Here is a 12,548-nt window from a genome sequence, read left to right as displayed (position 1 = left end):
GACATTTCCGCGTGGGTCCATCACTTACACCGGAGCATGGACTCAACTTTCCTGGGAGTTTGCACGTGGCTGATGCCACACATTCCCGAGTCAGCCTGGGGCATGGCTGCTGAGCACACAGCACCCAGCACAGCGGCTTGAGAGGTTGATGTCACTTGGGGCAGTTTATGGTTGGGAAAACAAAAGTTTAGAGGAACAAAAGCCTACCCTAAATATGCTCAGCATCGGTTCATGCTGACTCCTCAGCCACAGCTCAGAGGCGATTCTGGAGCAAACTGAGCTTTTAACTGGGCTCCAGACCTCAGGCTGCGGACAGGGAAGGCTGCAAAGGAAACAGCCTTCATGGACAGAAAAGTAACAAATATCACGAGAAAAACAATCCAAAACGGAGTATAAAAGTTCAGGTTGTATCAAGTTGCTCCCCACTACTGGGCGGATCTTTCCTTGTTCCCAGGAAGGAGTCGAGGTCCTGAGGATGATGATGGGGATCCTCCCAGGACGCAGCCCACACAGACATCCCAGCTGCCGGCGCTCGCTGCACCCAGGGCGAAGAGCTGGGAGATCTCCTCCTCCTCCATCCACCAGATCCCACGGGGAGCAGGGGGTGCACTGGTGTTGGCAGTCGTGCGCAGGGCCAGGCTTTTATCATGGCAGGTAGAAATAACCAGCCACACCAAATATATGCAGCAAAATTTAGGCTACGTGCATGTGAGGACTGAACACGGTCCTCCTCAAACGATGTTTTTCTCGCACGCCCTGTTTTTGACGATCAGCAGCACATTTGGCACCATAAATGAGTAAGCAGGAAAAGGGACATGCTCATATGGGATTCAGTCAATATGAGGATACAGTGGTAGATAAAGGCGGCACAAAACAGGGTGAGAGCTGTCGGTAGATACCCAGCTCCCCACTGCCCCAGGACTGTGTGGTGCCTTAAACACCAGCCACATGCCCTAAAGGAGTTCTTAACCAAGCTGTGCTTTGGGGAAACACAGTTCAAATACTGCCTTTATTTTTTCCTCAGCACATCAGACCCCTGCAGCCTTGTGGAGCAAGGTCCAGACCACTCCATTTTGTAAAATTTAGGACTTAGGCAGAGTTTTCTGCAGCCCAAACAGTAATCCAGGCTAAACACTTTGATATCTCCTCTGGTTCTCCTGCAAAATACACCTAAGTCCCTAAAATATTAAGTGCATCGCACGTCTAAAGGGCCCTAGCGAGGGAGGAGGAGGCTTGCTGCAGAGACGATCAGATAAACCTCAACACTAAGAAGAGCATTTGGGAAACAAAGACTGCCTACGCTGAAAATATTTATTGCAATGGTACTGTCACTTGAAAGGTATTTACAACATTTTTAGTACAGAAAAGACATACTTTTGCTGGTGAAATTATGCTTTTATGGCTGTAACATATTTAGGGACTTTGTATAGATGTGGCGATGAACGCCGCCTTTGAAAGTTTGGAGAGACTCTGGCCTACTGGTTGTTCCTACAGTGACCAGACAGAGCAGGGCTGCGATGCTGAGGTTGGACATTTCAGGTGCTACTGCAAAGGAAGCATTAAATTACATAAAAGGAATATTGCCCAGAGACATATACCTTAAATATGAAGTTTCTTTTTTTAAAAAATTGATGCTAGGTTTACATTAATACTCAGCTTTAATTTATAATGATGCTTAATTTATAATGATGCAACTATAGCTACAGTTCCTCAGTTACCAAAAGTCCTTTTTGCTGGTAGACTAGCCCTGATCGTTATTTTTAAAGCCTTCTCAACTAAATTCACTGAATTGGGCTTTTTGAGTATGCAGGTCAGTGGCGTGGCACAATTCAGGTGTGATTAAGGTGTCCTGAGACCAGGCTTTATAATTCCAGTGCCAAAGATTGATGACAAGTAAAAAAAACCAAAAAGCCAGAACCAAAGCCAAATCCAAAACATTTATTGTACCAGGACGTTCAAGTATTCCCATTTAGCTGACAAGAACTGAACAGCATTACAAGCATTTGAGAATTTTGTTTGCTTGTTTTTCTGAAGTAACTAATGAAATATCAATAGCTCTGGATAAACTCATCCCAGCATGCACTCAGGTTAAATTAACAAAATGAGAAGCCCCTGAGCTTAGGAAAACAGCAATAATGCTAGGCTACAGAAGGCGGAAATCGCTTTTTTTATATAAAAAGTCCATCTGTAAGCAATTGTGCTAATGCTTTAGAGATGATCAGCTCAGGCTTTTGAGACGAAAGAAAACAACCAACTTTCTTATCAGGAAAGAAAATTTCAACCTGAAAACAGATTCTGTCAAAATGTCAAAGGCCCAGATTCAGGTTCTGCTAAAAGAGGCTTTTACAAGACCCAATTTGAACAGAAATGCTGAGTTCAATTACCTTTTAACCTCAAGCAGAGGGAGAGAGACAAGCAATAAAAACCCAAACACAATGCTGAAGGTAAATCAGAAAAAAACAGAAATTAAGAAGTGCTAAATCTCATCCTGATCTGACTTTGTGGAACCCACAGAGCACATGCACGATGCTAACATCGAGAAGTAAATTGGGAAGGTATTTCCATTAAGGTGTTATTTGCACTAATGTTTACCAAAAAATTGAGCCTGAAAAATACGTTATCTGGACAGTAAAGATAACTGAAGTGCAGAGCCATTTCTCCTCATTTAACTGAGAACAGAAACCTATAAGCAGATATACAAAATACCTTAGCCTGCTGGCTGAAAAGCTGGGGGGTTTCTGGAGGCTTTGGTGAGAGGTAGTTGGAGGAACACAGGAGGAAAAAAAATGCAAGTTTGATGAAAATGTATTTTGGAATTAATTACAATTTCACTCAGTTGTTCTGATCTTCTCTTTTCCCAAACTATTTATACTCAACTTTGACATTAAAATTTCATTCAGTTTGCTCAGAATGACTTTATTTAGCAATGTTTAATTAGATTTTTGAGAACACATATATATTAAAAATTCAGAAGTACCCTAAACTGAAATAACATATTTTGTGACAAAATGTCAACTTTTTTTTTTATTTGATAAGAGGGGGCATTTTTTGCTTTAAGTGAAAAGTATTTCCTTATTTTCCAGAATTAGCAGAAATCCAAGAAGTCTGTTGTTTCCACAGCTCACACAGGTAACGCAGGCTTCTACGGTTCACTATTTACCAATTGTTCCAATAAACTGCACCAAAGATGGAGGGATGAAATCACAAAAAGGTTCTTTGCAAGTAATTATTCAACAAGAGGAAAAAATCTGTAATTAGGTCATGACTTTCAGAGAGGATTAATGAAAACATTTTATATGTGTAAAATGAGTTTTAAATGCCAAAGCATTCCATAATTCTTTATTAGACCAGATTTGCTCCTGCAAATAGTTTTGTACCTAAGATTCACGCAGGGAAATGTCTGTCTCATAGTGATGTGTACCACACTGTAAAATGCATCATTTAATTAATCATAAAATGTTGAGCGGTCAGAAATAATGGTAGCCAGCAGCTAAAATGCACACTAAATCCGCTCTGTAGCAACACATTTCAGTAAATATTGATAGGGTGAGAAGAGAAAATCAGAGATAACGTTTCTGTATCTACAGATTTCCTTTGGTTCATCTCACTCGTCGGTGAAGTTTTCTGGTTGTACCGTGATTTCTGCTCCACAGATTATTTAAATAGGTCAACACCTTTCTGCATGCATGGTCTATTCTGGGGCAGCCGTGTTTTTGTTTTCTTTTGCTCTACTTTTATCCAATTGCTAATTAATTTAGGAATCTAAAGTAAACTTGGCCTTAAGATAACACAGCACTTTCCGCACAGCGAGCTGGTCTGTCTCCGCACGGCTGGTCTCCTCCTTTGGCCTGTACCGGGTGGCTCTTCTTTGCTAACATCGCCATCTAATGCCCAAACCCACGCTAAGCCCTCGCTGGGAGGAGGAAACACGATGGTGTGATCGCCTTCTCTGCAACATCGCCTGATCAAGATGCTGCTGAAAGCCACCCCTTTGCCCACCCTAGAGCTTCCCCCAGTAATAAGAGTGAGTGGAGCAACGATGAGTCTTTCGAAGTGCTCCACACGCAGACTGGAGGTAACAACCTTCCCCCGTCCTACAGAAGCCGGGACACCTTCGTGAAGCGTTAAACAACAGAAGAGGCGAACTCCTGGAGGCTGCAGAGCCCAGCTCAGCCTGGAAGCCAGCAGCGATGGTATTCTGCGTGTAGGGAGCTAGGGATAACCTCAGGGGAAACAAAGGGAGCAAAATTCTAAAGAGGGCGAGGTGTCACCAAAATCCAGAGTTCCCCAGTGCCAAGCTTCACTATCCTGCAGAAAGATCCTGCTCGGTCCGGAGCTAAGGACGTTGCTTTGCTTTCATACAAAATATACAGAAGGAATATAAAGCTGCTGTATCTGCCCTAAGCAGGTCAGGCTCAGTTCAACCAGAGGCAATAATAAAATTAAGAACGGATGATCCGGGGAGATACCACACTTTTACATTTAACTCTTTAAAGGAGGAGATAGCATACTTACAGGTCTGTGGTCAGAACAGAGGCCAGCATGGCAGTCTGAAAAGTGTCAAACCAGAGCATTTCTCGTTTTGCAATACTATGCTCAACCCAGCAGCCTTCTCTCTGGAATTATGCTGCAACAGCTACTAATAGCTACCAATTCTTGCAATATTTCACATACAACCCAATACTGGACTCAGTATCTATTAATAATGAACTGCCAACTAAATAAAACTGCATACCATGGAACCGACCCTTGTTACAGATAACAATACATGTCAAAATGGGCACTCTTGTAATTAGCATGTAGTTACTCAATCTGCATAATTACACACAGTAATCATGCTGTAGCATGTTTGGAAATGCTAGATCTCATTTTCCTCAGTAATCCTAAGTCATATGAATATCTTCTGTAGGAACTACTACTTTAGATGTTATGAATTAATATTAAGATGAAATTGAATTAAATGTACTGATTTTAATGTCATGAATGTACTCATAACTATTTTTTCCCCTGAGAACCATCTGCAATTTAGAGACTTGCTAATCCTAATTAAATGCACTTTTCTCAAGTGTGTGCAAATGAACAGAGAAATCTGCTCAGTAACGCACTTGCACATTTTCCTCTTTCACAAAGGGGAAGAAGAAACTGTTTTGTGATTTAATATTACATCTTCCTCATAGGAGAAAACGAGTGTTGCTTCTTCATAATTTCAAGACGTACAGTAGTCTATGTATCTCAACTGGTAATTTATTAAAAGCATATGAGGAAGATCCCTCAAACAAGTGTTTATAATGCTGATCTGAACAGTTACAGTCACTGTAAAGTAACACTATTTTAGTTATGCCTTCCAGCGTTTTAGACAGTACTTGAAGTCCTCTGATACTCTGCTTGGAGGCAACAAACAGAACCTGGCACTCTGCAGGTTACTGTGCAAACCAGTTATCACAGGGCTTCACTGGCATGAGGGGGACAGAAACCAGAGCAGACCATGGAGTCAGGAGCACATCTCACCAACCCCTTAACTAGAGTAGCTTTATCAACACCAACAGTGAAAAGACACCTGAACTTTATCCACTGACTCCATTTCATTTTTGTTTTGGCCTTCCCCACAAAGAGAGTCTCAAACCTTTCCATTAACCCAGCTTAGGCCGGGAATAACATTTACTTCAAAGCAGTGGGGCAGGGGGAAAGTTTTAGCAGTATTAATGTAGCTCACAACTGAGGAACCAATCATAGGACAAAAGAGACATGGGAGCACTGAAAAAACCACCTCCAAAATCCCACACTGTTTGAAGATGCAATAGACTTGAGGACAAAAAGACTTTTCAACCTTCAGCTGAATATCCTTGTACTGGTTCCGTATCTTTAACGCCTCCCTCTGTCAGTTAGTGAGCACACATCTATTGTCTCCAAGTCAGTCTAGCTTATCTGAAACTACTAAAGGCAAAAAGGACACTTAGCACTCCTAAGAAGCACCAAAGGAAAGCCATGGTTAATAGTAAAGATGACTTGTAAAGCTCACACTTGCTTCCTGTACCCTGTCTAACCCTGTTGTCATTAAACACTGCACAGAATATTACCCTAAGCCCAGCTGAACGCCTTCAGTAGCAAGACTCCAGGACCCCTCGTGGGTGCGCCACAGGCACTGTACAAACTTGTTTTTTCTAAAGCAAGTGACAGATCCACACACCGCATCATTTTGTTCTTAAGCTCTCACACTTGGAAGCTTTTATCCTCCCCAGCAGCACTGCTTTTACTTAAGTCAAGAAACTAGTCTAATCTACAAGCCTTATCACGGCAACAAGTGCCAGCCTAGTAGAGGAATCAAAAGCTTAACCTGTGATGTCAATGAGGCTGTGGTCACTCATATAAGTGCGCTTAAGTGCGGTTGAGGTATGTTGGGGATCTCATCTGATGAGCTCCCTTTCTCTCGAGGATGAGTTGCCTTTGACAAGTCTTTTCAAGCTGTCTTCAAAGCTCATAATCTTGTTTTGAGATACGGTCAGAGGTGTTGGTGAGGTCTGACACCTCAGTCAAGTTCCAAGAACACATCAGACCTAGAAATTTTTCAGAACATATTTGGTTTCAAAAACAGTTTAAGCCCATACAAATTCTGAAATCTCACAAAAAAAAAAATCCCACAACCAAACCAACATGCTCCCCTCATAATGTTATTACCACAAAAAAAAATCCATACAATAACTCAATTTCCTCTCTTGAAGGAAAATAACTGAAAGAGAAGAAACAAAAGGTTTCTTCTGTTTTAAGAGTTTTCCTCTTAAGCCTCACAGATGGATTTTCTGGGAAGCAGCTGAATATTTTCATATAAGCAACCGAACAGGGCACGAATTTGGTTTTGGTTGTCGGCAGGTTCTCCTTCTCCCACTCTGCCAGCGGTGCGAGTATGACAAACAGTCAAGTGAACATGAAATTCCAGGCAACTCATTTTAAGCTTTAAAAGCAAGACACAGAAACCAGTTTTGCAAAACACCAAGTCTATATTTACATCCACATGTAATAATATACTCAACTAAAGTGAAATACGTCATAAATTAAATGAGTAATGTGTGCCTACTGCTTGACAACTTCCGGTTTCAACAATTAAAATAAACCAAAATGGAATGAAATAAATACATAAACAAAAAAAAAATCAACAATTTGTACCTCTATATATGCACTGTTATTTCCAAAGAAACATACAAAACCAGTAGTATCCCAATAGTTAATACTGATGGGCAAAGTGTATTCTGAAGTACAGGGCTGTGCTGCCATGGAATAGAGTCTTCATGTCCATTTTTCCATTCCAACCCCAAGATACCGACCAGAAAAAGCCTTGAGGGAAACTGTACCAGCATGAAGGGAGATTAAAACCAAATAAGTCTTAGGTCTGTTTGCTGAAACATCTTAAAAACCAGCCCCATACATTTTAATCACAGAACCCCGTAAGGTACACAGATGATAGTTACAGCATGCATTCTATAAGACTCATTGAAAGATCACGCAAAAAAATAGATTAACCATTTTCCAAGTGAATTCATCTTCAAAAAATAGGCTATAAAAGTGCAAAACTAGGAAAACAAAAATCTAGATTATGTACATATGGCTCAGCTTATGAACAGGAAAAAAGGTAAATAGTGTACAATTTCCTGATACACAGCACTTCATTACATCGCCAGTTTACAGAAACATTAAAAATAGGTCCCATATACAGGAACTAAGACATACAACTGGAACATCTCAAGTTGCATAATGAAAAAACAAGAGTTTCTAGGTTTTGCTATTTTACATTTGCTGTATGAGGGAAGAGAGCAAAACGAACAGTGCAAAATTTTTCATTTTTTGTTTTACTAAAATATATGGAAGTCAAAGCCAGGTACAGAAGAATATTAACTCTTAACTACAAGCTTTATGAGAAGCAACTAGGAACGCAAGTCAAAGTATGCAACAATTCTGCTTTACTGGCTGGTAACTGGCCATCTTCCCTTTACAAAAATTAAACTGCATGTGCATTAGAAAAAACTCTTGTTGTCTTCACAAAAAAATAAAAGGAGATATTCTCCCATTTACAGGTTACTTCTCACTTATTTTAAACACCCAGTAGATGCTAAAACTCGACATCAAGAAGCTTCCAAGCACAGTCAAGCAGGCTACACCATAGCCACATCCCTTTTGAAGTCTGTAGATCCCATATTCATATTGCAAGTCTGTTTGTTTGTGACTTTACAGTTTGGACAAAGGTGCAAAGTAGTTTTCCTCTAAATGTAACTGTATTGAGTTTAGTACAAAACTAAACATTTGAAACATTTAGATTAGTATTGTTTCTCATGCAAGTCCTAGGTATTTTCTGCTGTAAAAGTTTGTATGTTGGTAGAGATGTTTAAGAGGCTTCTCTGAAGAACAGCAACCAATGCCAAGAGAAGAATCCAACCGTATTTCAGGAATGCCACACTGAAATCCAAATGTCAAGTATTGCCTCATCCTTGCATTTAAAAATATGCTGGAAACAACCCCAGGGGAACAGATCCCTCCAACACATTGTGGTCTTAACACATACAAGGCAGATCAGGATAATGTCAGCACCGTTGCTTTGATGTTCACAACATTTATAAACTGGACAGTTTCAGACAGTTTATTTGGAACTTGTTTTAAAAAACTAACATAGTTCAACAGAAAAAAAAAAGACAGATGAGAAACTTTCACCTTTATGAAAAAGGAGCATTAAGCCAACAGGATTTCAACTTCAGTATTTACAGTTTACCTGAGGTGCAATGTTTATATATTCTTTCAAAGAGAAACTCTTCAGCAGCGCTCAAGTATGTAAAAATATAATTCCTACCTAATATTTGGTCAATTAATTCTAATGAAAAATACTCAAAAGTCAATGTCAAGATATACATTCTCCACACACCTTCATAAACCAATTGTTTAGACTACTTTTTATGGCTATTTGGTAAAAAATGTTAACAGAACCAGTATTATAAAACTGTAGTGTTTCTATAAACAGTACAATCACAGCTTAGTTCAGTAGCTTTCACCATTCATTTTTCTTCAAGGGATGAACTGCAGGTGTAACTCCATAGAACATGCGCTTGTGTCCTTAGACCTAGGGGAAAAAAAAAAGAAGAAAAAAATATAGTTTTGTGGTATACAACTATAAAATAGTACAACACATTTTGTTGTGAGGATTATCTTCAAAACATAAAGAGAATTTCTTCCACACCCTTGTATAAGTGTATTCAGAAATTGATATTGTCATATAAGGTCTGTGTCCTGTATTTGCCAAATAAGAGGTGGCAATCAAGTCTACTTTTGAAGATACTCAAGCCCCAAGTAGAAATACAGACAGGAAATTGAGTTAGCTTTAAAAAGAAGAACTAGACAAAATTATGTCTAGTAGGGGGACAATAAAAGCAGTAAGATTAGAAGAATATCAAGAAATAAAGTATTTTAAAAGCTGTCAACTAGATATCTGGGGAGCAGAGCTATCTGACATGTCAAATCTATCCATAAAATAGTACATGCTGGTCCAGGTGCTATACCATTCAAGACACTCTCCTTAAATTTGAATGAGGAAAATTATCTGTAGCTCTGGGTTTGAAAAAAGCATGCAGATATATTTATTTATAGTCTTATAGAGTACTTATCTCCTTAGCAGCTAAGAATGTTGCAAACACAATGGGGTTGTTAAGTTCTGAGACACAGCTACAGAACTGAAGAGATGAAGCACAGGAATTCAGAACACCAGGCTAATTCTTTTCACTTGACCTGTTTCCCTAAGAGGCTACACCCACCCCTCAGTCAAACAAAGGAAAAACTATTTGGAATAACCTCTCCAGTACACAAAGATAAAGTGTCAAGGAGTTATCAGGAAACCTTTACTTCCCCATGAAATAATCCACCAAGAAAAGTCACCTTGTTTGAGGCAATCTTCACAATCTTCAGAAGTTGTAAAATGAGTAACATCTACACATTTTCAGGAAGGACTAACCAACATAACCTCTCATAGGATTCATGAACTGTGATAAGAGGCACTTCCTCTCATTTGTAGTTCTCCACACGATGTTCCCCCACCACCAAGTACTGACTTAAGGGGAAAGCCCTTTCGTTGAACACTTCCCACTGGTATTGTAACTGATTAATATATTTATCTATTGTTAGCCCTTCCATTTCTTTTAGAAAAGAAGCACCTATGTACTTTTTATGCAAGCCATTACCACTATTCAAAATAACTAATGCTGCTACACCAGTATTTGGCTGACTTTGTAAGAGAGGGGGAGTTTGTATTTTCAGCTGTTCTGGTTCAGACTTTCATAACCTCACATCATGCTATGCAGCAACCTTTGATGCTACCAGTACATAATGCAACATTTAAGTAACAATTAGTTCAAAAGGCTTGTTTACCGTTTCTTGAAGTAAACGATTAAGTCTTCTTGTCACTTGGTCGAAAGTGTGCATTACCAATGAAGCTTTCATAACTTCGCTTTTGCAGCACGCTGCTAGATAAGTGTTGGTATGACACTGATCTCTTTCCTGACAAAAATTAATTTAGAGGAGTTAGAATTATTTCCTGCTGATCTAATTGGTCAGACATTCAATTATGAGCAGGTCTACATCAGCATCCAGAATCCCAGCATACCACAGATGCTACCACAAATCATCTCATGAGCAGGGCCCAAGAAAATAGATATTCCTAGTCCTATTAAAAGATTATATGAAATTCAGTATCCAGAACAAATACAAGGAGAACTAAAAGTATTAATTTAACAACTTTGTTCTAAGCTGTATACACGTGATGTCCATCTCTCCGGATTTTGCTCATTTCATTTGCAAGAAAGAAATTTCCTTGCTTAACTCATCATACAGCAGGCTTCACTTTAAGAAGGTTTAAGTGCTGCAGTACATTCTATAGCATGATGCCTACATACCCAGTTTCTGTATTTGTTTGAAAATTGAAATTTTGAATATGAGTATTTGAGAGGAAAAACAGGTATACTACATTATTGCCATCATAGATTACATGGCAATTGTGACACTCCAAAGAGTGTTAATATGCATTTACTTGAAGACCTTTGTTAAGCAATTTTCGGTCTAGTATACAGGTAATTTTATGTTTATCCAAGACCATTAATTCAGATTTATATATGTGAAATCAATGCCTGTTCCATATTAAGTCTTATTAGCTTAAGCAAGCAGTCAAAAACACTTCATAAAATTAAGGAAAAAAGTCAAGAATCATTACTCCCACAGGATATAAAAAGCCCAACTGCCATCCATATTCCATGAAAGCTTTAAATGCACCATTGAAAAAACCTAGCAAGCTTTAATTAAATTAAAATGGCAAAGCTAAATTAATATTTCAACAGAATGTACAAAGCCATTGGAGTGTGTCATAAGCAATTGTCTTTAATTTGCAGCCTCTGCCAGATCAATCAGCCAACAGGTTATCCTTGATAGCATGTTGCCATTGCAAAGGCAACTAATTTGAAAATAACACAAACTGAGTGGTTTCAGAATGTTTCTGTCTCTTCAGGGCAACACAGAATGGCAGAGCTTACAAGCAATAACGGAAGGCATCATGCTTTAATCAAGTTTGCCAAGTGGAACATATTCTCATGACAACTTGATCCAGCATTTAACATGCGACATAACATGTTCATAGAGGACCTAAATAACACTGCCACAAGGCACACAGGCCCTTAAAAAAGGTTTTGACATCATGTTTTATAATATCACCAGAGTTCAATAAAAAGACTACAGAAACCTGCAGGTCTACACCTGCAGTACTTTGCATATGATATCTTACAAAATACATCTCTGAGGAGTTGCAACTCTTAGACAAACAGTTGTACTTCAGCTTTTTAACAAAAAAACAGAATTTGCTGTAACGTTCATCTTCACTGGCTCTACCCACATTAAAACTCAAATACTGAGAAGTTTGCCTGTCTGCTACCCTATACCCTCTCAAACAACTATCAAGGTTTGGGCTGGGTACTTCTAGGCAGAATGTTTGGAAAACTAGGAAGTTAGCCTTAAAAACCTACATATTGCACAGGGCTTTTATTGAAGTTGCTAAGAAAACCCATAGAGGGGGTCTTGTTTCACAAGTCTTTCCAATGTAGGTAACAGCCATTAAAAGTTGCTTTTCTTGCCCTGAGACAGCACTGTGTAACAAACAATGAAATCTTTATTTCCATTACAACAATACTGTCAAATTAGTTGCAGCCATAATTTTGAGAGCTCTAAATAACAAAAAACAGTAGAAAGTTCTTGACTACAGGCCACTGTCTCCAGGCTTGTACCAAAGAGGAAGAAAAGCCTACCACAGAGATTTTTCTGGCAGACAGGTGGAGCTTTCAGAAGAACAAGGTGGATTCCAATGAAGTTACTGTTTAAAAATAGTATTGCATCAACTGCTACTTCAATAGGCTAACCTCACTAAGACTACTGGCAAAATAAGAGAATTTCCTTATCCCCAGCATACACTAATGCTGGATCCCAAGGAGCAAGAGACTGCCCACCATCTAGTCCTTGGGGTACAGACTACCCATCTA

The 12,548-nt window shown here is 39.2% G+C and overlaps 1 protein-coding gene across 4 annotated transcripts in view; it reads right to left on the bottom strand.

The window, feature by feature from the left end:
• Positions 1-6,975: 6,975 nt before the first annotated feature.
• Positions 6,976-12,548, bottom strand: part of ZNF217 (zinc finger protein 217) — a 29,091-nt gene continuing 23,518 nt past the window's right edge. For all 4 annotated transcript variants that reach the window (XM_052787243.1, XM_052787233.1, XM_052787263.1 and 1 more), the window contains 2 exons: positions 10,399-10,527; positions 6,976-9,100 (listed from right to left, as the gene is read on the bottom strand). In XM_052787243.1, the coding sequence (XP_052643203.1) occupies positions 10,418-10,527 (110 nt within the window). In that variant the 3' untranslated portion in view covers positions 6,976-9,100; positions 10,399-10,417. The remainder of the gene's footprint in view (positions 9,101-10,398; positions 10,528-12,548) is intronic.

Source organism: Harpia harpyja, chromosome 1 (genome assembly GCF_026419915.1).
Source record: "Harpia harpyja isolate bHarHar1 chromosome 1, bHarHar1 primary haplotype, whole genome shotgun sequence".
NCBI classification, from domain to species: domain Eukaryota; kingdom Metazoa; phylum Chordata; class Aves; order Accipitriformes; family Accipitridae; genus Harpia; species Harpia harpyja.
The sequence above is the reverse complement of the archived record's forward strand: the minus strand, read 5'-3'. Positions and strand labels throughout refer to the sequence as shown.